At 40.8% G+C, this 26,082-nt stretch overlaps 1 protein-coding gene across 2 annotated transcripts in view; it reads left to right on the top strand.

Moving 5' to 3' along the window:
• LOC133635109 (atrial natriuretic peptide receptor 2-like) overlaps nt 1-26,038 on the top strand; it is a 51,456-nt gene extending 25,418 nt beyond the window's left edge. For both annotated transcript variants that reach the window (XM_062027884.1, XM_062027883.1), the window contains exons 14-23: nt 4,431-4,479; nt 4,548-4,655; nt 11,325-11,444; nt 11,512-11,605; nt 14,591-14,678; nt 14,742-14,881; nt 18,348-18,500; nt 18,573-18,671; nt 18,757-18,848; nt 22,261-26,038. In XM_062027884.1, the coding sequence (XP_061883868.1) occupies nt 4,431-4,479; nt 4,548-4,655; nt 11,325-11,444; nt 11,512-11,605; nt 14,591-14,678; nt 14,742-14,881; nt 18,348-18,500; nt 18,573-18,671; nt 18,757-18,848; nt 22,261-22,374 (1,057 nt within the window). In that variant the 3' untranslated portion in view covers nt 22,375-26,038. The remainder of the gene's footprint in view (nt 1-4,430; nt 4,480-4,547; nt 4,656-11,324; nt 11,445-11,511; nt 11,606-14,590; nt 14,679-14,741; nt 14,882-18,347; nt 18,501-18,572; nt 18,672-18,756; nt 18,849-22,260) is intronic.
• Nucleotides 26,039-26,082: the final 44 nt, after the last annotated feature.

Below are 26,082 nucleotides of genomic sequence, written 5' to 3'. Positions count from 1 at the left end.
TCCACTGTGTACGATGGGAAGCGAAATGAAGGTGTCGGTTTCTTTGATCTATTGGGATCCACAGGACGATCTTGTCTTGACCCGAGATCTACAAAGCGGAGAGGAAGCAGGGCCTGACTCAAGCTCCAGGCATCTTTTCTTTGAACTCTTTTGAGTGCAACAGCTTTTTACGACCCCATTTCCCCTTAGAAACAGCTGTTGCTATGTAATCAGGGAAAGTCCAAATAAAAGAGGAGGCGTGCAACCATTTCGTCAGAGCGTGGTGGAGGACTGTACAAGAGTACAGCCCAGACGTTTCTCCTCATGAGCCAAATTGAATCCTGTCTCTGTTTTATTCCTTGCTTCTTGTCTGTTTAATAGATGTCATCGGGGTTTGAACCTGACAGAAATGTGCTGGTATGTGGGCTTGTATTAAGCCTCAGGGAGTTGAACGCCCCTGCCTTACATAGTTCCGGGTCACCCTTGGGCAAGGTGTAGTACCCGAATGCCCCCCCCATCAGGGTTACGATACCCCCCATGAACTACACTAAAAGAGGATGCGTTACCCGGCCCGGAGGAAGCCCGGGGCCCTCCTCCGGAGCTAGGCCCGGAGGTAGGGCTCGTCAGCGAGCGCCTGGTGGCCGGGCTTGCCACGGAGCCCGGCCGGGCACAGCCCGAAGAAGCTACGTGGACACACCATCTTCTCTGCCACGTGGGCCCACCACCCGCGGTCGGAACCAGTGGGGTCGGGTGCGCTGCCAAGTGGATGGCAGTGAAAGTGGAGGCTCCAGACGGACCAATTCGGGGCAGCAGAGGCTGACTTTCGGGACGTGGAACGTCTCTACGCTGGTGGGGAAGGAGCCTGAGCTGGTGCGAGAGGTGGAGCGCTACCGGTTGGATCTGGTGGGGCTTACCTCTACGCATAGCAAGGGCTCTGAAACCACACTCCTGGACAAGGGATGGACCTTGTTCACTTCTGGAGTTGCTCAGGGCGTGAGGGCACAGGCGGGTGTGGGGATACTCACGAGTCCCCGGCTGAGTGCCTGTACGTTGGAGTTCACCCCAGTGGACAAGAGGGTCGCCTCCCTTCGCCTTAGGGTTGGAGGGGGGAAAACTCTGACTGTTGTTTGTGCATACGCACCAAACAGGAGTTCAGAGTATTCAGCCTTCTTGGATACCTTGCATGGGGTCCTGTATGGGGCACCGGCAGGGGATTCCATAGTCTTGCTGGGGGACTTCAACGCGCACATGGGCAATGACAGTGATACTTGGACTGGCGTGATTGGGAGGAACGGTCTCCCTGATCTGAACCTGAGTGGTGGATTGTTATTGGACTTCTGTGCTAGTCACGGACTTGCGATAACAAACACCATGTTCAAGCATAAGGATGCTCATAGGTGTACCTGGTACCAGAGCACCCTAGGCCAAAGATCAATGATCGATTTTGTAATCGTATCAGCTGATCTGAGGCCGTATGTTTTGGACACTCGGGTGAAGAGAGGGGCTGAACTGTCAACTGATCACCATCTGGTGGTGAGTTGGGTTGGATGGCGGGGGAAACCTCTGGACAGACCTGGCAAACCCAAGCGTGTAGTGCGGGTGAACTGGGAACGTTTGGAGGAGTCCTCTGTCCGGAAGGACTTCAACTCCCACCTCCGGCGGGACTTCTCTGCCATCCCTGTGGAGGTTGGGGACATTGAACAGGAATGGGCAGTGTTCAAAGCCTCTATTGCTAAAGCTGCAGCTGCGAGCTGTGGCCAGAAGGTCTTAGGTGCCTCAAGGGGCGGTAACCCTCGAACACCCTGGTGGACAGTGGTGGTCAGGGAAGCCGTCCGACTGAAGAAGGAGTCCTACCGGGGTATGTTATCCCAGGGGACTCCGGAGGCAGTTGCAAGGTACCGACGGGCCCGAAGGGCAGCGGCCGTGGCTGTGGACGAGGCTAAGCAGAGGGTGTGGGAGCAGTTCGGGGAATCCATGGAGAAGGACTATCGGGCGGCACCAAAGCTGTTCTGGAAGACCATACGGCACCTCAGGAGGGGGAAGCAGGGAACCATCCAAGCTGTGTACGGCAAGGATGGGACTTTGCTGACTTCAAGTGAGGAAGTCGTAGGGCGTTGGAAAGAGCACTTTGAGGAACTCCTGAACCCAAATACATCAGACACACCCTCCCTGATAGGAGCAGGGCCTGAGGATGATGGGGGATCGACGTCGATCTCTCGGGGTGAAGTCACTGAGGTAGTTAGACAACTCCACAGTGGCAAAGCTCCGGGGGTTGACGAGATCCGTCCAGAAATGCTGAAGGCTCTGGGTGTTGATGGGCTGTCTTGGTTGATACGCCTTTTCAACATTGCGTGGAAGTCTGGGACAGTGCCGAGGGAGTGGCAGACTGGGGTGGTGGTTCCCCTTTTCAAAAAGGGGGACCAGAGGGTGTGTGCTAATTACAGGGGTATCACACTACTCAGCCTCCCTGGGAAAGTTTACGCCAAGGTACTGGAAAGGAGGGTCCGGCCGATAGTCGAACCTCAGATTCAAGAGGAGCAATGTGGATTCCGTCCTGGTCGTGGAACAACTGACCAACTCTTTACGCTTGCGGGAATCCTGGAGAGGGCCTGGGAGTATGCCTATCCAGTCTACATGTGTTTTGTGGATTTGGAGAAGGCGTATGACCGCGTCCCTCGGGAGATCTTGTGGGAGGTGCTGAGGGAGTACGGAGTGAGGGGAACCCTGCTGAGGGCCATCCAATCTCTGTACAACCAAAGCGAGAGTTGTGTCCGGGTGCTTGGATGTAAGTCGGATCCGTTTCCAGTGGGGGTTGGTCTCCGCCAGGGCTGCGCTCTGTCACCTATCCTGTTTGTGATTTTCATGGACAGGATTTCTAGGCGGAGTCGTGGCCATGGCGTAGAGGGTATACGTCTCGGGGGGCTAAAGGTTGCGTCACTGCTGTTTGCAGATGATGTGGTCCTGATGGCACCTTCGGTTCGTGACCTTCAGCTCTCACTGGATCGGTTCGCAGCCGAGTGTTCAGCGGCTGGAATGAGGATCAGCATCTCCAAATCTGAGGCCATGGTTCTCAGCAGGAAACCGATGGTTTGTACAGTCCGGGTAGGGGACAGGACTCTGTCCCAGGTGGAGGAGTTTAAGTATCTCGGGGTCTTGTTCACGAGTGAGGGAAAGATGGAGAAGGAAATCAGCCGGAGAATCGGAGCAGCTGGGGCAGTATTGCAGTCTCTCTGCCGCACTGTTGTGACGAAACGGGAGCTGAGTCAGAAGGCAAAGCTCTCGGTCTACCGAGCTATCTACATTCCTACTCTCACCTATGGTCATGAAGTGTGGGTAATGACCGAAAGAATAAGATCGCGGATACAAGCGGCCGAAATGAGTTTCCTCAGAAGGGTGGCTGGCATCTCCCTTAGAGATAGGGTGAGAAGTGCAGTCACCCGAGAGAGACTCGGAGTAGAGCCGCTGCTCCTTCGCTTGGAAAGGAGCCAGCTTAGGTGGTTCGGGCATCTCGTGCGGATGCCTCACGAGCGTCTCCCTAGGGAGGTCCTTGTTGCACGTCCCACTGGGAGGAGGCCCCCCGGCAGGGCAAGGACCAGATGGGGGGATTACATCTCCTCTCTGGCCTGGGAACGCTTCGGGATTCCCCAGGAGGAAGTCGCAAATGTTGCTCTGGAGAGGGAAGTCTGGGGGTCTTTGCTGGAGCTGCTGTCCCCGCGACCCGATTCCGGATAAGCGGTTGAAGATGGATGGATGGAATGTGCTGTTTATCATTGACAATCCTTATGTAGGACAAGTAGACATATGTTTTTCTTTTTTAATGAATTAAAAATGGTAAATAAATATGTAACAACTGAGTCAACAGATGGAGGGTCCTCTCATTATACTCTCTAAAAACATCCACCAACAATACTCCATTTACCTGAAAATGGACCAAATATGCGTGATATTGTTATTACAAGCGCTAACACAGATGGACTATTTTAGCGGCGCGTTGATAGCAGTGGCCATGGACCCACAGGCTGGTCCACTTTCACGTCCCCTGAGATGGAAAAAAACTTTTTTTAAACCTTTGTAAAATTTCTAATTTGGTGTAAAAAAAACAAAAAAAACCCAGTAAGTTTGACAGTAAAATTAATTTGCCAGTTTTTAACAGTAAAATCTACTGCTTTCTTTTTTCTCCAGTGCAAAGCATGATGTGTGGGAGATAGCGGGTGTTGTGTCCATGTTGTGTGATGTGTTGTTTTCCTTAAAGACAAATGGCCCTTTTATGCTAAATGAACCTTTTGATGATGTCATATTACGTGCAAACATGATGCCACCTCCAGTTAGAAGAGCCCCGTCACCATTTCACCAAGACTGCTTTGTAAAAACCCAGGCTTCACTACACATCTTAAAATAAAGATCTGTACGTCCCGACCTTTAGAAGTTGTCTTTCTTCTGTCCTGTCTCAGCTACGCCATGATCCTGGTGGAGATAGCCACTCGCTCAGACCTCATCTCCGTGAGTATGACATGTGACCTGTGACCTGTGACTCCTCCCACTGATCACTCATTGGTTGCTTGGGACAGGACCAGGGAGAGGGCGGGAGGATGGACATCACCTGGCGCCCGCCTCTGCCACAACTCAAAGCGGGAAAAAACGACTTGGACTGTCCCAGTCAGGAAGACTACTGTGAGGTGTGTGTGTGTGTGTGTGTGTGTGTGTGTGTGTGTGTGTGTGTGTGTGTGTGTGTGTGTGTGTGTGTGTGTGTGTGTGTGTGTGTGTGTGTGTGTGTGTGTGTGTGCGTACATTTCCATCAGTACTTTGCATGTTATTATAGATTGTTTACATCAGTAGTTGGAATGTTATTATAGATTGTTTACATCAGTAGTTTGAATGTTATAGATTGTTTACATCAGTAGTTTGAATTTTACTATAGATAGTTTCCATCAGTAGTTTGAATGTTATTATAGGTTGTTTACATCAGTAGTTTGAATGTTATTATAGATTGTTTCTATCAGTTGTTTGCATGTTATTATAGATTGTTCACATCAGTAGTTTGAATGTTATTATAAATTGTTTCTATCAGTTGTTGGAATGTTATTATAAATTGTTTACATCAGTAGTTTGAATGTTATTATAGATTGTTTACATCAGTAGTTGGAATGTTATTATAGATGTTTTACGTCAGTAGTTTGAATGTTATTATAGATTGTTTACATCAGTAGTTTGAATGTTATTATAGATTGTTTACGTCAGTAGTTGGAATGTTATTATAGATTGTTTCTATCAGTAGTTTGAATGTTATTATAGTTTGTTTACATCAGTAGTTGGAATGTTATTATAGATTGTTTACATCAGTAGTTGGAATGTTATTATAAATTGTTTACATCAGTAGTTTGAATGTTATTATAGATTGTTTACATCAGTAGTTGGAATGTTATTATAGATGTTTTACGTCAGTAGTTTGAATGTTATTATAGATTGTTTACATCAGTAGTTTGAATGTTATTGTAGATTGTGTACATCAGTAGTTTGAATGTTATTGTAGATTGTGTACATCAGTAGTTTGAATGTTATAGATTGTTTACGTCAGTAGTTTGAATGTTATAGATTGTTTACATCAGTAGTTTGAATGTTATAGATTGTTTATGTCAGTAGTTTGAATGTTTTTATAGATAGTTTCCATCAGTAGTTTGAATGTTATTATAGGTTGTTTACATCAGTAGTTTGAATGTTATTATAGATTGTTCACATCAGTAGTTTGAATGTTATTATAGATTGTTTCTATCAGTAGTTTGCATGTTATTATAGATTGTTTACATCAGTAGTTTGAATGTTATTATAGATTGTTTACATCAGTAGTTGGAATGTTATTGTAGATTGTTTCCATCAGTATTTTGAATGTTAATATAGTTTGCTTACATCAGTAGTTTGTATGGTATTATAGATTGTTTACATTAGTAGTTTGAATGTTATTATAGATTGTTTACATCAGTATTTTGAATGTTAATATAGTTTGCTTACATCAGTAGTTTGTATGGTATTATAGATTGTTTACATTAGTAGTTTGAATGTTATTATAGATTGTTTACATCAGTAGTTGGAATGTTATTATAGGTTGTTTACATCAGGAGTTTGAATGTTATAATAGATTGTTTACATCAGTAGTTTGAATGTTATTATAGATTGTTTACATCAGTAGTTTGAATGTTATAGATTGTTTACATCGGTAGTTTGAATGTTATTATAGATTGTTTACATCAGTAGTTGGAATGTTATTATAGATTGTTTACATCAGTAGTTGGAATGTTATTGTAGATTGTTTACATCAGTAGTTTGAATGTTATTATAGATTGTTTACATCAGTCGTTTGAATGTTATTATAGATTGTTTCCATCAGTAGTTTGAATGTTATTATAGTTTGCTTACATCAGTAGTTTGTATGGTATTATAGATTGTTTACATTAGTAGTTTGAATGTTATTATAGATTGTTTACATCAGTAGTTTGAATGTTATTATAGATTGTTTACATCAGTAGTTTGAATGTTATTATAGGTTGTTTACATCTGTAGTTTGAATGTTATTATAGGTTGTTTACATCAGGAGTTTGAATGTTATAATAGATTGTTTACATCAGTAGTTTGAATGTTATTATAGATTGTTTACATCAGTAGTTTGAATGTTATTATAGATTGTTTACATCGGTAGTTTGAATGTTATTATAGATTGTTTACATCGGTAGTTGGAATGTTATTATAGATTGTTTACATCAGTAGTTGGAATGTTATTGTAGATTGTTTACATCAGTAGTTTGAATGTTATTATAGATTGTTTACATCAGTCGTTTGAATGTTATTATAGATTGTTTACATCAGTGGTTGGAATGTTATTATAGATTGTTTACATCAGTCGTTTGAATTTTATTATAGATTGCTTACGTCAGTAGTTTGAATGTTATTATAGATTGTTTACATCAGTAGTTGGAGTGTTATTATAGATTGTTTACATCAGTAGTTGGAATGTTATTATAGATTGTTTACATCAGTCGTTTGAATGTTATTATAGATTGTTTACGTCAGTAGTTTGAATGTTATTATAGATTTTTTAAATCAGTAGTTGGAATGTTATTATAGATTTTTTACATCAGTAGTTTGAATGTTATAATAGATTGTTTACATCAGTCGTTTGAATGTTATTATAGATTGTTTACGTCAGTAGTTTGAATGTTATTATAGATTTTTTAAATCAGTAGTTGGAATGTTATTATAGATTTTTTACATCAGTAGTTGGAATGTTATTATAGATCGTTTACATCAGTAGTTTGAATGTTATTATAGATTTTTTACATCAGTAGTTGGAATGTTATTATAGATTGTTTACATCAGTCGTTTGAATGTTATTATAGATTGTTTACGTCAGTAGTTTGAATGTTATTATAGATTGTTTACGTCAGTAGTTGGAATGTTATAGATTTTTTACATCAGTGGTTGGAATGTTATTATAGATTTTTTACATCAGTAGTTTGAATGTTATTATAGATTGTTTACATCAGTAGTTGGAATGTTATTATAGATTGTTTACATCAGTAGTTTGAATGTTATTATAGATTGTTTACGTCAATAGTTTGAATGTTATTATAGATTGTTTACATCAGTAGTTTGAATGTTATTGTAGATTGTTTACATCAGTAGTTTGAATGTTATGGTATCGGTAGAACATTAATATATATATATATATAGTATCCAATTAACATATAAAAAATGTACACTTTTTAAATATATATCGTAAATTCGTCCCAGACACAGTGGAAAATACACTTCAAAAAGCTTTTATAGACTGGTCATAACATTAGGTACCAGACCAGCTGCATTGCAAAAATACTTTTGGCAGAATTTACGTCACTGCATGTTGCACGTCAGCGTTATTATGTGCATGCCAAGATGATATGAAAATAATAATACTCATTGCCTTGAGAGCTAGACCTAATGTCCAAATAAGGACATCCACCTTGTCTTGTAGCCAGGCTGCAAAACCCCTCAGAAAGAGGCATCCAAAACTGTATGCAAGCTCACGCTTATACTGTATGCATGAACATTATCAATCAATCAATCAATCAATGTTTACTTATATAGTCCTAAATCACGAGTGTCTCAAAGGGCTGCACAAGCCACAACGACATCCTGGCAAGAAAAAACTCAACCCAATGGGATGACAATGAGAAACCTTGGAGGGGACTGCAGATGTGGGGAATTCCATAGATCACTTTTGTTGATCAAAACTGTTTATATTGATCTGGTCCGTAACCACACCTAAATCATGAGTAAAAAACTTTTATCTAGCAAAACTGTTTATATTGATCTGGTCCGTAACCACACCTAAATCATGAGTAAAAAACTTTTATCGAGCAAAACTGTTTATATTGATCTGGTCCTTAACCACACCTAAATCATGAGTAAAAAACTGTTATCTAGCAAAACTGTTTATATTGATCTGGTCCTTAACCACACCTAAATCATGAGTAAAAAACTTTTATCTAGCAAAACTGTTTATATTGATCTGGTCCGTAACCAGACCTAAATCATGAGTAAAAAACTTTTATCGAGCAAAACTTTTTACCGTATTTCCGTGAATTACCGCCGGGAATATAGTATTCGCCTGCCTAGAATTACAGCCGGGTCAAACTCGTTTCGCAAAATAATTAGCGCATGCTTGGCACTTCCGCCGGGTCAAATATGAGTCATTAAATGACTCCCGGCTCCTGGTGGTAGAGTGCGCCAGTGATCCTTCTTGCGACTACCAGTACTGCAGAAGACCGGTGCTGCAGAAGAAGACAACAAGCAGCAAGCGTGAGCAGCGATCGTTTGCTTGCACTTTTACCATGGAGGATTACATATCTAAAATAAAACAGTTTTCTAAACTGGACTTTCAATCGAAGCAGGAGGTAATAATTAAAGGAATATCTCCAGAGACTTTTAAAACTGAAGAAAGATAAGGAAGACTGCCTTTGATCAGAAGCAGCTGCACATGGACAACATTTATAAGTAAAGGTAAGACCATAATAACATTTTTTTTATTAAATGTGCTTTTCATGATAAGGTAAGCGCCGGAGTGAGAAGAGGTTTTAAAATGATTAGCGCATGCTTGCCCATCCCGCATGCTTTTGGTAAGCGCAGGAGTGAGAAGAGGTTTTAAATTAATTAGCGCCCGGGCGGCTATTCAAGGAAATACGGTATATTGATCTGGTCCTTAACCACACCTAAATCATGAGTAAAAAACTTTTATCGAGCAAAACTGTTTATATTGATCTGTTCCGTAACCACACCTAAATCACGAGTAAAAAAACCTTTTATCTAGCAAAACTGTTTATATTGATCTGGTCCGTAACCACACCTAAATCATGATTAAAAAACTTTATGTAGCAAAACTGGTCATTTTCTGCCATACTAACCAGGCCTAAAGCAACTCTTTGTGGTATCAACATCAGCTCTCACCTGCACCAACACACACACTCATGACACTGATGCACAAACACAACCACATATTAAGTGTAAATTACAGGTTATGACTTCCCAACCAGATGTGTGCTTATTCCACTGTAATTTGTCAAGAATGTTCATTTATGGATATTAATCATAAAATGACGTTATAAGATTACAGAAATGCTCATAAAAAGATATAATTTATGGACACAAACTTACAGGAATGTACACTTTATCCCATGCTTACATCTCATTGTGCAACATGTGAATGTTTTGAATGGAACTAAAAGTGATCTTTTGAAAGGGGTACAACTTATTCCCAAAGCAGGACCCCCACACAGACATACAATACTAGTACATAGCTCGTGAAAAACACTATTTTATTGTTAGTGGGGCAAATCACCTATATTAGAAAATAATGTCATGATGATAACAATACATTGGTACGATGTCAAAAAAGACAACAAAACAAACCAGTTTTTCCATTAAAATTTTTGCTAACAGAGATTGAATCCATTTTCTCTTTATGTTTGTTTACTTATTTAGGATAATGAAGTTATTGACCTTCCAATAACAATGGTAAACAAATACTACAGTAATAAACTATGTTTATTGCGTTTACGAGGGTTACTTGCATTGTTATTATATACGTATATATTATGATTACACAGTTAATATAACTATTGTCGAATGCTTACAATCAGGCCTGGCCCTAACCAATCTGGCGCCCAAGGCAAGATTTTAGGTGGTGCCCCCCCACATCGGCTGTGAAGTGTATATACTCACAAGAAACCGAATAGCTTTGTCTTTGACCTTTTTTTTTACTTAAAGAAAGCAAATTAACATATTATATGAGAATGTTATGTTATGATTATCTTTAACCGAATCACAGCAGTGCTCAAATTAAAAAACAGCATTCCCTCTCATGTGATATTGCTTAATTAACATTAATGATGTGCACTTTAACAACTAGGCTTACAACTATACCTAATATATAAAGGGGTGGAAAAGTGACTATTACCTGCAGGGCAAACATTAGCTAACCAGAAGGCAATAACAATGTCAACAAAAAACACCTGCTTAAAAGATCTAATACAAATGTCCCTGAGGAATGTAAGGTGGGAGTACTGTAATTACCTAACGTTACATTATTATTTTCCATAACAATTTAGCCCCCTCCACAATATTAACCCGACGTTAAAACAGAACTAGCTATTTATTGATTAGCAATTGCCGAATCATGTAGCATTAGCTTAATGCTAAAAAGCCAGGTTACTATCACATTCTGTAACAGACAAATAATTTAATGTAGGCTAACGTTACCTACCTGCTACCTCTGTCTTTTTCTCGTTTCTCCTCCTCTTCTTTTCTATTTTTTCTTCCCTGGGCACCTGACAGTTTTGGCCGTTTTGACATCTTGTGTTGATTTTTTGACGTGGTGAGTCCAAAAAGAGTCATGATACGGGAAGGGAGGGGGCGCACCGTAATGTTGTAACAAATAATATTTCTATTAAATAGGCTTTACTTTGCATTTTAATTAACGTGGGATTATTTTTTGTATTTAGAAATAATAGTACCAACTTTTATTTTTTTTATTTTTTTTTGTCCAACATTTGTGGCACTGGCGTGGCGCCCCCTGATGGACGGCGCCCTTAGCATTTGCCTATACGGCCTATGCCACGGGCCGGCCCTGCTTACAATTGTGTCCATACAAACAATTGTATTTATTTGTACTATATATAACAACTATCTGCAGTAGGACATTACATTTATTTGAAGTTGCATTCAATGCACAGAGAGCTGGTTGTAATGTCACCCACTATGTAGGCGCCATACCATCATTTGTGACGGGCCGTGCAATAAAAGTATCTTTTTTGTTTCAGCTTATCAAAAAGTGTTGGTCTCACAGCGTGACCACCAGGCCCACCTTTGAGCAAGTGAAGAAGATGCTGGACAAGATGAACCCTCACAAAGTCAGCCCTGTGGACATGATGATGAACCTGGTAAGGCCTTTCACCTGCTCGCTTTTCACCCAGCGCCACAAACTAAAGGGTTTTCCCTCCACTGCAGATGGAGAAGTACAGCAAACATCTGGAGGCCATTGTTGCTGAGAGAACACAAGACCTTCTCCAAGAGAAACAGAAGACCGACCTCTTGTTGTACAGTAAGAGTCGCATGCAGCCTGAACCGTTGACACAATTATTGGTCCTTCTGAACAAATAAGTTTTGTTTTTTTTACAAAAATCAATGACCATATTGGTATCATATTTGACACAAAATATAATCTGTATTTCGTTTTTGTAACAAACCAAAACAAACCTCTATCATGTTAACATAAAAAGAACATTCATCATCTTCATCCTTCCGCCATTCACTTGAATTCACATTCTTTATCATTTTCTAAGTATCTTCAATCTTCTCATTATTTGCCACCAAAATCATTATGTACTTTTTATGTGATATCATTTATTCCTCTCAAAAAACTCAGAAAGCCATGATTTATTATCACAACACACACCGAGTGAGCACCACATAATAAAACAGCAAAGTGTGTACTTCCCTTTTAAATATACCATATTGTGTTATGTAAACATTATATTTGTTTATTTGAAACATCTAAAGAATGTTTGTTGCTTGATGGTATTTGTAATGCATGAAGCGCAATAAAATGCCAATTAACCAATTTAAAGTTACATCACATTTTATACCTGCTGTATCAAATTTGATACGCACATTTTCAACTGTTTTACGATAAAATATATTATGAAATTTTAAGTCATTTTACCTCGCATCAACAGATTAACAGTTCATACTAAAATACATATTTCTTACTTCATCCCTTTTAAATTTGGCAACGTTTCTCTTCAAAAATCAGGTGCCTCTTGTTTCTTCTTGGTGTCATTATTGACTGGACATTCCTCTAATAAGTCAATTAATGCCCTCATGTGGATTATACGTGTAATGCATCTGATCTGATACCTCAGGCTTTTTAGGAACAAAACTAATCACACTGATATTGTAGAGGACGTTAAAACTTATGTATCACTTATGATACCTTAGGTTAAGTCACCTGACACCTTAAGTCACATGATATTTTGATGATGTAGAAGGATCAACAACTTATGTATCACTTATTATATGTGAGGTGTTATAGTGTTAAGTCATGACATTTTGATGATTTAGAAGGATCAATCTATGATTATAATAAAACATGGGACAAAGATTGTATGCAAATGACATGTTTTATGCACTAAATATAACAATGTGACTTTATAAAATTAATAACATAATTCTCATATTATGTTCTGCTACATACAATTAAGAAAAAAGACACCAACACTCACCTTGGTGTGGATACTATCGATCCATGGATCTGACACCAACACTCGCCTTGGTGTGGATACTATCAATCATGGATCTGACACCAACACTCACCTTGGTGTGGATACTATCGATCCATGGATCTGACACCAACACTCACCTTGGTGTGGATACTCTCAATCATGGATCTGACACCAACACTCACCTTGGTGTGGATACTATCGATCATGGATCTGACACCAACACTCCCCTCGGTGTGGATACTATCGATCATGGATCTGACACCGACACTAACCTTGGTTTGGATACTATAGATCATGGATCTGACACCAACACTCACCTTGGTGTGGATACTATTGATCATGGATCTGACACCAACACTCACCTTGGTGTGGATACTATCGATCATGGATCTGACACCAACACTCCCTTTGGTGTGGATATTATCAGTCATGGATCTGACACCAACACTCACCTTGGTGTGGATACTATCAATCACGGATCTCACACCGACACTCACCCTGGTGTGGATACTATCAATCATGGATCCGACACCAACACTCCCCTTCGGGTGGATACAATCAATCATGGATCTGACACCAATACTCCCCGTGGTGTGGATACTATCGATCATGGATCTGACACTGACACTCACCTTGGTGTGGATACTATCGATCATGGATCTGACACCTACCCTCACCTTGGTGTGGATACTATCAATCATGTATCTGACACCTACACTCACCTTGGTGTGGATACTATCAATCATGGATCTGACACCAACACTCACCTTGGTGTGGATACTATCAATCATGGATCCGACACCAACACTCACCTTGGTGTGGATACTATCGATCCATGGATCTGACACCAACACTCACCTTGGTGTGGATACTCTCAATCATGGATCTGACACCAACACTCACCTTGGTGTGGATACTATCGATCATGGATCTGACACCAACACTCACGTTGGTGTGGATACTATCAATCATGGATCCGACACCAACACTCACCTTGGTGTGGATGCTATCGATCCATGGATCTGACACCAACACTCACCTTGGTGTGGATACTATCGATTATGGATCTGACACCAACACTCACCTTGGTGTGGATACTCTCAATCATGGATCTGACACCAACACTCACCTTGGTGTGGATACTATTGATCATGGATCTAACACCAACACTCACCTTGGTGTGGATACTATCGATCATGGATCTGACACCAACACTCACCTTGGTGTGGATACTATCGATCCATGGATCTGACACCAACACTCACCTTGGTGTGGATACTCTCAATCATGGATCTGACACCAACACTCACCTTGGTGTGGATACTATCGATCATGGATCTGACACCAACACTCACGTTGGTGTGGATACTATCAATCATGGATCCGACACCAACACTCACCTTGGTGTGGATGCTATCGATCCATGGATCTGACACCAACACTCACCTTGGTGTGGATACTATCGATTATGGATCTGACACCAACACTCACCTTGGTGTGGATACTCTCAATCATGGATCTGACACCAACACTCACCCTGGTGTGGATACTATTGATCATGGATCTAACACCAACACTCACCTTGGTGTGGATACTATCGATCATGGATCTGACACCAACACTCACCCTGGTGTGGATACTATTGATCATGGATCTAACACCAACACTCACCCTGGTGTGGATACTATTGATCATGGATCTAACACCAACACTCACCTTGGTGTGGATACTATCGATCATGGATCTGACACCAACACTCACCCTGGTGTGGATACTATCAATCACGTGTCATCTCTCCCCTGCAGGCATGTTACCAAAGCCGGTGGCAGATGACCTCCGCCAAGGCCGAACCACAGAAGCTCAGAGCTTCTCCAACGCCACCGTCTACTTCAGGTGCTCCTGAACATTTACCTCATTGCACTTTTTCCTGCTAAGTGGATTTGTCTCCTATGCCAGCGACATTGTGGGCTTCACCCAGCTGTCGGGTGCCAGCACTCCCTACCAGGTGGTGGACTTCCTCAACCAGCTGTACACCACCTTTGACGACATCATCGACAACTACGACGTCTACAAAGTGGAGACCATTGGCGATGCTTGTAAGTACCAATTTAACAAAGAATCTGTGTCCAACTTAATTTGAAATATCTGACATTATAGTGGCTGAAGTGTTTTGCCATCTTGAGTAATTCAGGTTAATGACCATGAACTTGTCAGCACAGCATTTGTGTATATGACCCAATCCAAACAACAACAAATAAGGGAACACAACAAGTCAACACACACGGTCACACATAACACAACCTGCTCACTGTACTTAGTGGATGTAATTAAAAAAATGTCCAAGCACAACACATCATTCATAATGACACCCATTTAAATCCTCTGCAATGCATGATGGGAACAATATAAAACCCTCTCTCCACACTCATCCATGTTTGGCCCATTTTAGCTGCTTGATATTTCTGATTTCTGATGCGGCTCTTTAGCACCGCTCTAGTGGCTCGCTAGACCTTTTTCAAAAACGTATTAAAATGGAAAAAGATCCGCGACCCCGTAAGGGACAAGCGGTATGGAATATATATGTTTTGTTTGAATATGGTTTGTGTAGGAGGACAACCATGACACAAACCTTCCTAATTGTTAGACTGTTTATATTCAACATGCTTCACTGGTGAGAGTATTTGGCCAGCGGTGTTGTCCTACTAATTTCAGTGGTCCTTGAACTCTCCATAGTTTGTTTACATGTACAACTTTCTCCGACACAGTCACAGAAAGACGTGTTTTATGCCCCTCCTTCTTTGTCTCATTTCGTCCACCAAACGTTTCATACTGTGCGTGAATGCCCAAAGGTGAACTTTGTTGATGTTATTAACTTGTTGGTGTGCTAATCAGGCATATTTGGTCTATTTAGACTAGCATCATTATGCATTGTTTGTAGGTTTATTTGAGCTCATTTAATTTCCTTTACTTATGACCTCTGTGTATTTAATTTATATTTGCATGTCTCATGACACATTATCTGTACGTAATATTGGCTGCATTTCTGATAGTTGTTTGTGTGCCATGTTGTTCCAGACCATAGCAAACGTTACCTAGCTTGCAAAGATTGTAATAAATCCGTTAGAAGAATACAGTTTCCTTTAACTTGGACACACACATCTATACCTTTGGCCACTCTAAGACAGTCGTTTATCTATGTGTTGTCTTCATTATAACACTTATATAAGACTATTAAAGTCATTTTGATAGTAGGCTAATATAGCTGATGTAGACACTTAAATCATGTGTTGTCTTCTTTATAACACTTATATAAGACTTTTAAAGTCATTTTGATAGTAGGCTAATATAGCTAATATAGACACTTACATCATGTGTTGTCTTCTTTATAACACTTATATAAGACTTTTAAAGTAATTTTGATAGTAGGATAATATAGCTAATATAGACATTACATCATGTGTTGTCTTCATTATAACACTTATATAAAATGTTTAAAGTCATTTTGATAGTAGGCTAATATAGCTAATATAGACACTTACATCACGTGTTGTCTTCATTATAACACTTATATAAAACTTTTAAAGTAATTTTGATAGTAGGCTAATAAAACTAACATAGAAACTTACATCATGTGTTGCCTTCAATGTAACACTTATATAAGACTTTTAGTCATTTTGATAGTAGGCTAATATAACTAATATAGACACTTACATCATGTGTTACCTTCATTATAACACTTATATATGGTTTTACCTTTTTTGCGGCTCTGGACAGATGTTTTATTTTTATTTTTGGTCTGATATGGCTCTTTGAACATTTTGGGTTGCCGACCCCTGTCTTAATATATATCTTAGGGCGGGGCGTTAGAGCTGAAAATTGTTTTACAAAATAAGTGTTTTACATCAGTCGATATTGATGATTATTGATATTTTTTGTGACCTATGTAAAATAAGGAGCAGGAGAAAAATATATGAAATGTGAACAATTTTATTAGAAATGTAACTTCCTGTGATTATAATCCCTCAGCTATCGAGACAGAAAAGACATGTCAACACAAGCATGAAAACACTCCAACAATGTCAACAAAATAGTCAAATCACATTGAACAATTAACAATAAGATCTTAAAAATCATGAATATGTAAAAAATGCTTAATGAAGTGTAAGAAAATAGTGATAAAATGTAAACGTGTTTCTATGTTTACATTTTATCACTATTTTCTGCAGGTTTAGTGGGAGGGGGCGGGGGGTCGCGGGGGGTTATTTGTATTTTTAAATTTTTTTAAATTTTTTATTTTTTCATAAAGAAATACAATCATGTGTGCTTACGGACTGTATCCCTGCAGACTGTATTGATCTATATTGATATATAATGTATATATTGTGTTTTTTATGTTGATTTAATTTAAAAAAAAAAATATATATATATATATATATATATATATATATATATATATATATATATATATATATATATATATGTATATATATATATATATATATATATATATATATATATATATATATATATATATATATATATATATATATATATAATTTTATTTTTTTATTTCTTGTGCGGCCCGGTGGTTGGGGACCACTGCTCTAAAGTGTCAGGTTCAAACACTGATGACATCTATTAAACAGGACAAGAAGCAAAGAATCAAACAGAGACACAATTCAATTTGGCTCAGTGAGGAGAACCGTGTACATCTGTACCCTTGTCCAGTGTCATCACACTCTGCCAAAAGATTGCACGCCTCCTTCTTTTATTTGGACCTTCCCTGACCACATGGCGACAGCTGCTTCCAAAGGGGCAGGGGTGGTAAACAGCCATCGCCTTTGATTACAAAACAGTTCAAAAGAAAAGGTCGTTTAAAAATAAAAAGGTCGTAACAGAGTTCAAAAAAGAGGTTCGTAAAAGACTTAAAAAAAGCGGTGCCTGGAGGGAAGTCAGGCCCTGCTTCCTCTCCGCTTTGTAGTTCTTGGGTCACGACAATATCTTTCGTTTGATTACAATACATGAAAGAAACAGAACACCTTCATGTTGCTTTCCATCCTACACAGTGGAGTTTTACAAGCCTTCTTCTTGGTAGGTTCAAAAACAGCTTTTGGTCTTCTCGCTGGGAACTCATTTCAACACAAAGTTTTTGTGATAACTTAGATAAAATTATTCTAACATAAGGGTGAGGTAAGGTGGTGTGGTATTAGCAGTCTGGTCTTGCATCATACACAGACCACATTGTTCTGACTACGGTCCCTTTTGAAAACATCCAAAAAACCTGTCATGGGGACTTTTCCTCTTTTATCCACAATTTCTTCATTCTGACTTTCTCTTCTCACTCCGTGCAAAGAATCAAGCAAACGTGATGGTTGATACTGTCACCTGATTGGCTGTTAGCGTGTCACTCCCTTTTGTTCGTGCAAGCAACCTTGCTTCCATACTTCCGCCTTCTTCCACACAGAAACAAATGATGGAATGTTTTATCAAACACACGATTTACTGCTATGGACTACGATATGTTTTTATCGCTCAGCCTTTTCTTTGTGCCTGCCAACGTAGACATGGTGGTGTCAGGGGTGCCCAATGAAAATGGCATCAACCACGCGGGGGAGATAGCCAGCATGGCCTTGGACCTGGTTAACGTTTGCCACTCGTTCAAGATCCCACACAAGCCCCACATGCAGCTGAAGATACGTGCAGGCATCCACTCGGGTACTTCCTGCCCGCACTGACTACACGTCAGTGACGGGGCACGTACTAAACACCCTCTCTGCGTGCCGCCAGGACCGGTTGTGGCCGGTGTGGTTGGCACCAAGATGCCGCGTTACTGCCTCTTTGGGGACACCGTCAACACGGCGTCACGGATGGAATCCACCAGTGAAGGTACTGGAAAACATTTCATGAGACACTATTTATACAGTGGCATGGACATAACCCACACAAAGTCTTTTCTTCTGGCTGTGCACAGCTTTAAAGATCCAGGTGAGCGGCGCCACGGCTGAGCTGCTTCACACGTTGAGAGGCTACCTTCTGACCTGCAGAGGATCACTCAACGTCAAGGTCGTTCTTGAAAATTGTGAATTCTTGTTTGTGTTTACGTCCTCCATGTCCATTGAAAAAGTTGTGAGTTCAAACCGAGTCATACCAAAGACTATAAAGATGGGACACATTACCTCCCTGTTTGGCACTCAGCATCAAGGGGTTGGAATTGGGGGTTAAATCACCAAAATGATTCCCGGGCGTGGCCACCGCTGCTGCTCACTGCTCCCCTCGCCTCCCAGGGGGTGATCAAGGGTGATTGGTCAAATGCAGGGAATCATTTCGCCACACCTAGTGTGTGTGTGACAATCATTGGGACTTTAACTTTAACTTAAAAACAAAATGGAAGTATTATTGTAGCATAAGCATCCCCCAGGAGGCCCCGCCCCCCACTAGGGCTGGACCATTATGGCAAAAATACTAATCACGATTATTTTGATTGACATTGTAATCACGATTACTTACACGATTATTCATTCTTTTGAAAAGAGGAGTATTTATGGTACCACCAAAACTCAACTTTGGTCACACTCCTGGTTTACATCAACTGGTGACCACATTAAAAAAAAAAAAAAGCTACATAGCTGCGTGGGTCTAAAAGTAGCTAAGCTACTGGAAAATGTAGTTAAGCTACGTGACATGCATGTTTAGAGGCTCACAAATGCGATGGAAGTGGGAGAATAATGATAATAAAAGAAGCAATAATAATAGAAAATAGAAAAGTAATTGAAGCTCTTCTCATGAGAGTCACAAAGAAAGGAGATATTTTTCTGTCTCCTGAGGAAGCATCAAGTCCTGTCCTTGTAACCATAGAAGTTGGATTTGAGGGCGGGGTTCTATTGTGATGTCTTTCATGCAGCTCAGGTGTGATATTACCTGCCTCGCCCAGCCATCAATAGCCTATTGATTTATTGAAAATAGAAAGGATCAACGTGACCCTTCTTTTAGGGCAATGACTCTACTAAAAGTTCATTATTATTATCTTAGAGGCCCTTATCATAACTCACCAAGCACCTATACAAATGTATATTTCAGGGGTCCCCAACACCAAATGTCAAGATTGACTCTCTAGCGCCCCCTTTGAAATGAGGAAAAATTAGCCCCCAGATCCACGTATCGTCACCAAAATCGCTGGGAACGTCTATCATGACAGGACACACGTAAAAGTCTCAAAAACCCATATTGGAAAACAAACAGGAAGTCGGCCATCTTGGTTTACTCTGCCAATTTATTGGCCAAAAACAGGGGTCGTACTTGGACAAACTCCTCTTGCAGACTTTGACCCGATGAGTTGCGATTAAAATGACAGACGCGAGGCAGATGGGCGATGATAAACTACGAAGGAATTTTGCCTTGGCCATACGAGGTGGGCGTGTCATGCCGCCAAACTTTGATCCGATCATTCGCCACACAACTTTGAAAGTGAACAACTCAAATCCACAAATTTAGATCTTGATCATAATTGGTGGAAATGATGATGAAGACACCCTGAAGTTCCGGATGGGTCGGTACCTGTGAATACCTATTCGTAGTGGGCAGAGCCTTTAGACAAAAAACTGCTCCTTCGGAGCAGCACCAGCTACGTAGGCCCATTTGAAATTATTATTCACCCACTGTGTTTGCATTTTTAAGGCACTTAACATGCACAGAATAATAATAATAAATAATGGATTCGATTTTTTATCGCGCTTTTCTATTGTTAGATACTCAAAGCACTCACAGAGAAGTGGGAACCCATCATTCATTCACACCTGGTGGTGGTAAGCTACATTTGTAGCCACAGCTGCCCTGAGGTAGACTGATGGACCGAAACTCACCAATTTCTGCAAGCACATCAGGTTTGAGTGATTGATTGAGACTTTTATTAGTAGATTGCACAGTACAGTACATATTCCGTACAATTGACCACTAAATGGTAACACCCGAATAAGTTTTTCAACTTGTTTAAGTCAGGGTCCACGTTAATCAATTCATGGTCTGGCGAAACATTTTATATTTGGGGCGTGCCGAACACAAAATGTCACAATTGACTCTCTTGCGCCCCTTTTAAATATCAGGAAAAGTAGCCTCTCTGACCACATCCACGTATCGTCACGAAAATTGCTGGGAACGTCTATCATGTAAAAGTCTCAAGAACCCATACTGGAAAAGAAACAGGAATCTTGGCCATCTTGGGTTCCGTTGGCAATTTATAGGCCAAAAACAGGGGTCGTACTTGAACAAACTCCTCCAACGAACTTTGACCAAATGAGTTGCGATTAAAATAACAGACGCTAGACAGAATTGTATAGACATGTTGCCATAAAGATGTGGGCGTGTCATGGCGGCGGACTTTGGTCTGATGGTTTGCCACACAACCTTAAACATTAACAACTCGGCTCCACATATTCCGATCCTGATTATAATTGCTACAAATGACGGTGAATAAACCCTGACGTGCTGGATGGCTCAGTGGCTATTCGTACCCATTCGTGGTGGACGCAGCCTGGCGGTGAAAAATGCTCCACGCCATAACCATCAAACTGTCATCACTGCACCTTAGGTGATCAGATCTCCTTCCAAACTGATTTGAGGCTTTAAGGTTGAGGTCTGATCATTCCTACACATTAACATTCAAGATTCAAGATTGTTTATTGTCATATGCAGTTAAACAGACAGTTTGCCGTACAATGAAAATCTTACTTTGCTAGTCCACCCTTCAACAAGTCACACGGTACTTAGCTAAAATAAAAATAAAAAATACAAATTTATACACAAGGCACAGTAAGTAACATAACATTATTGCACATTCTGATTGACAGTCAACAGTATAGATATGGAGGTGACATTTGGTCACAGCAGCAGTTAAAGTGTCTTTAGTGATCAAAGGTGAAAAGTGTCTTCAGTGATGGTTCACAGTTCGGGGGTGGTCATGGTAGCTGTCTTTTGTTCAAAAAGATCAAAGAAAAACGGGGGGGGCGGGGGGGATACCTAGCATTCACAAGTTAGCATCCACAAGCCTGATGACCTGTGGGTAGAAACTGTTTGTCAGTCTCGTAGTCCTGGATTTCAGGCTCCTGTATCGTCTGCCTGATGGTAGGAGGCTGAAGAGACACCAATACCGCCACCTTGTGGTGAAAAATCATATTGGTCATAAATTCTTTCCACATGCTGCAGTCTTCCAGATATGTTTATGGTAGGTCGGGACATTGGGAAGGGCCAGACTGCATGACTTTCATGGCATCAATATCGCCCCCTTGTGGTAGAAAATTATAATGGTCACAGCGTCCTTCCACAAGCTCCGGTCTCTCTGAAATTTTTTGGTGGTGGTTCTGGGAATTTTGGAGGGACGCGACTGCATGTGTCACGGGTGCCCGTCGACCCGCGCGAAGCCCTTGGGAAGTGCCAGGGCTCCTTCAACGCCGCTTTCATTCCAAGTTGATATCTTCAACAGGGCAAAGGTGAGATGACAACATGGTGGCTGGAAGCCAAGAGAGACGATCAAACAGATCCACTGCTCAGCACGTCTGTGCAGTCCAGAGGCGGTCCTGTGCCGGTTGGCGACTGAAACGGATGTGTGACACCATACCAACATAACATAACCAAGTGCAATAACTGATCTCTTGTCAACTGTGTTTTAGTGATTGTAGTTTCTTTGTCCATATTCTGTTGACTGATGAGACTCTGCTTCTTATTAAGTGTACTCCTCTGTGTATGTATACTTATGACAATATTGGGCACATCTGCACTGAGATTTCCACTCCAAATGTCTCAAGTGGTGCCTTCAAATACCACTCATTTGAGAGGGCTCGATCGGAGTTGGGTGGAGTAGCCAAAAATTGTACTCAAAAGACCTGAAGGAAGTTGTTCATTTAGAGCAGGGGTGGAGGGCCACACCGACAATATTTCAATTAAATTTTGGTCAAATTATTTTTGATATACCGTAAGATAAATAATAATAATAACAATAATTTCATTTAACCTAATTTAACTTTATACAAAAGCAGATTGTTTTTGATGGTTTTATTTTTAACACTGTCTTACACAACACTTCCTGATGTATAATACAATGCAAAAATGTCAATTTCTGTCGCTTTATCCTGCATCCTCTTTAAAAGTCCAACATTTTTCCCCGTCAGATTTGGACAACCATCTGTTGTCACACCTGCCAGCTTGTCCCATTTCAGTCCTAACATGTCCAAACACGCATTTACCTATGTGAACAAGTCATTACCTGTGGTTGTCTCTTTAATTGACTGCATGGCTGCCAGCTCCTCCGTGATTTGAAAGTCTGCAGTTATCCCACGTAAGAAGATGAGCAGCTGGGCGGTGTTACGTACATCGCAGCTCTCATTCAAAGCCAGCGAAAAACAGTCAAAGTCGGCCGTTCTGTTCTTCAGCTGAAGCTCCAAGTTTCCAGCGATGGTCTCAACCTGCCTCGTTACAGTGCGTCGGGAGAGTGACACGTTCTCAAATGCGCCCCTCTTCTCCGGGCATATCAGCGCAACAGAGTCCGATAAGCACTCCTTAATAAACTCTCCATCAGAAAACGCCTTTTCTGGCGATTTTGTGAGAAATGACGAAACTTGTCCTGATGGCTGCATCTCTGGGGGTGTGAAATTTGGCAAGATGTCCTTGTTGGGTTTGCAGTTTTACCATCAACGCATCAGCCTCCCTTGCGCGCGCTTCATCAGACAGATTCCGATATTTTTCCTCGTGCTTCGTCGTGTAGTGGCGATTGAAATTATATTCTTTAAACACAGCAACCTGTGTACCACAAATTAAGCACACGGCTTTACCTTTAATTTCTGTAAAGAAATACTTGGCAGTCCATGTCTTGTTGAAAACACGGCATTCGTCATCAACTTTTCTCTTTTTAGCGTCTCTGGGATAACCGGGCATCACTTGTCGCTGTGCACATTCACTCACAGGTTACACACGGACATACGCCCATTAATAACACTTTTCAAAATAAAAGCAGCACAGTTGTATTGCACGCACGACAGATGTTTTTTTAAATTTATTTTGTAATTTGTGATTGCCGCTGTTCACATTCACTCACAATCACGCACGAGCATACGTCCACACGGAAGTAATACAAATAACGCTTTTCAAAACAAAAGCAGCACCGTTGTATTGCACACTCGACATAGACACTTTTTAAAATGTATTTTGTAATTCATGATTGGCCTCACGCGGGCCGGACAGGGACGCACAAAGGGCCGGATGTGGCCCGCGGGCCGCCGAATGCCCAGGTCTGATTTAGAGTAATATGACTCAAGTCAAGGTCAAAACTGGTCATCCAAATAGTTACTTGCGTAAGTATTCAGTGAAAAAAGTACTCGAGTACTGAGTAACTGGTGATTAACTTCTGATTCATACCCTAACTCAGTTAATGGTACTTGCACACTTCAATCAATCAATCAAAGTGTATTTATATAGCCCTAAATCATGAGTGTCTCAAAGGGCTGCACAAGCCACAACGACATTAGGGCAAGAACAAACTCAACCCAATGGGATACAATGAGAAACCTTGGAGGGGACCGCAGATGTGGGGACCCCCAACCCTGGTGCAATGGAAGTCGAGTGTACCTAGTTAATAGTGTGAGAGTCCAGTCCATAGTGGGGCCAGCAGGGGATCATCTTGAGTGGAGACAAGTCAGCAGCGCAGAGACGTCATCAACTGATGCACAGATGAGTGGTCCACCCCTGGTCCCGACTTTGAACAGCTAGCACCTCATCTGTGGTCACCTAATAACCTCTCCACGCAGGAGTGAGGGGCAGAGCAGAAAAGAGACGGCAGATCGACTGATCTAAAAGGGGGGTCTATTTAAAGGCTAGTGTATACAAATGAGTTTTAAAATGAGACCTCAACTGTAGTTAAGTGTGAATGTGTGTGTGAGAGACACTACCATATATAGTATGCTCTACAAAACACTGATGACGTCATAACAGGCTAATGTTAGCATATGCTAGCTAAAACATGTAAACATCGACAACTCTCGTTGGAAGTGGAATTCTTGGAGGCTGAAATGTGAACATTTGTCACACAGATGATGGTGTAAAGGTTCTTCTTCACACTCTGTAGGTGTTGAAGAGTTATGTCACTTTTTACAGTGTGCAGTTGCAGTGCTGTCATGTGACTGCCAGGCTTCATTTGATTGGTCAAAGGTCGCCAGTGCTTACATTGCATTAGTAAAACACGTCCCTCTAAGAAACGATAAGACATTGCAAGCTGTTATTAAGATATTATAAATATAATAATTAGAGATGTCCGATAATATCGGACTGCCGATATTATCGGCCGATAAATGCTCTAAAATGTAATATCGGAAATTACCGGTATCGTTTTCAAAAAGTAAAATGTATGACTTTTTAAAACGCCGCTTTGTACACGGACGCAGGGAGAAGTACAGAGCGCCAATAAACCTTAAAGGCCCTGCCTTTCCGTGCTGGCCCAATCACATAATATCTACGGCTTTTCACACACACAAGTGAATGCAATGCATACTTGGTCAACAGCCATACAGGTCACACTGAAGGTGTGACATGCTCTCTCAGGGAGAGCATGTCCCAAATTCCAAGCTGCTGTTTTGAGGCATGTTAAAAAAAATAATGCACTTTGTGACTACAATAATAAATATGGCAGTGCCATGTTGGCATTTTTTCCCATAACTTGAGTTGATTTATTTTGGAAAACCTTGTTACATTGTTTAATGCATCCAGCGGGGCTTCACAACAAAATTAGGCATAATAATGTGTTAATTGCCATCAGTGTGTGAATGTGTGTGTGAATGGGTGAATGTGGAAATACTGTCAAAGCGCTTTGAGTACCTTGAAGGTAGAAAAGCGCTATACAAGTATAACCCATTTATCATTTATTTGCACGACTGTATAGATCAGTATCGGTTGATATCAGAATTGGTAATTAAGAGTTGGACAATGTCGGAATATCGGCAAAAAAGCCATAATCGGACATCTCTAATAATAATGATATGAAATGTCGGAATGAATCTCAGTCCAAAGTAAAAGTAGTTTTTCTTCTTCACAAAAATACTCAAATGAAAGTTAAAAAGTATTAAAACTACGCAGGCAAGTGTAATTTACATAAGTAAATGTAGCGCGTTACTGACTATACAGCAGAACATTTACAGGCCCAGTAATAAAGACTCTCTCAATATTATGTTTGGTGAAAGCAATGTTTCTAAATTGTATCATAACTGTGTTGCATTTTTCTGCTGTAGTGCATGTTATTGATTGTAATAAATGTATTGTT

The sequence above is a fragment of the Entelurus aequoreus genome, linkage group LG19, assembly GCF_033978785.1.
Source record: "Entelurus aequoreus isolate RoL-2023_Sb linkage group LG19, RoL_Eaeq_v1.1, whole genome shotgun sequence".
Classification (NCBI taxonomy): domain Eukaryota; kingdom Metazoa; phylum Chordata; class Actinopteri; order Syngnathiformes; family Syngnathidae; genus Entelurus; species Entelurus aequoreus.
Note: the sequence above shows the minus strand (reverse complement) of the source record. Positions and strands in the feature narration are given on the sequence as shown.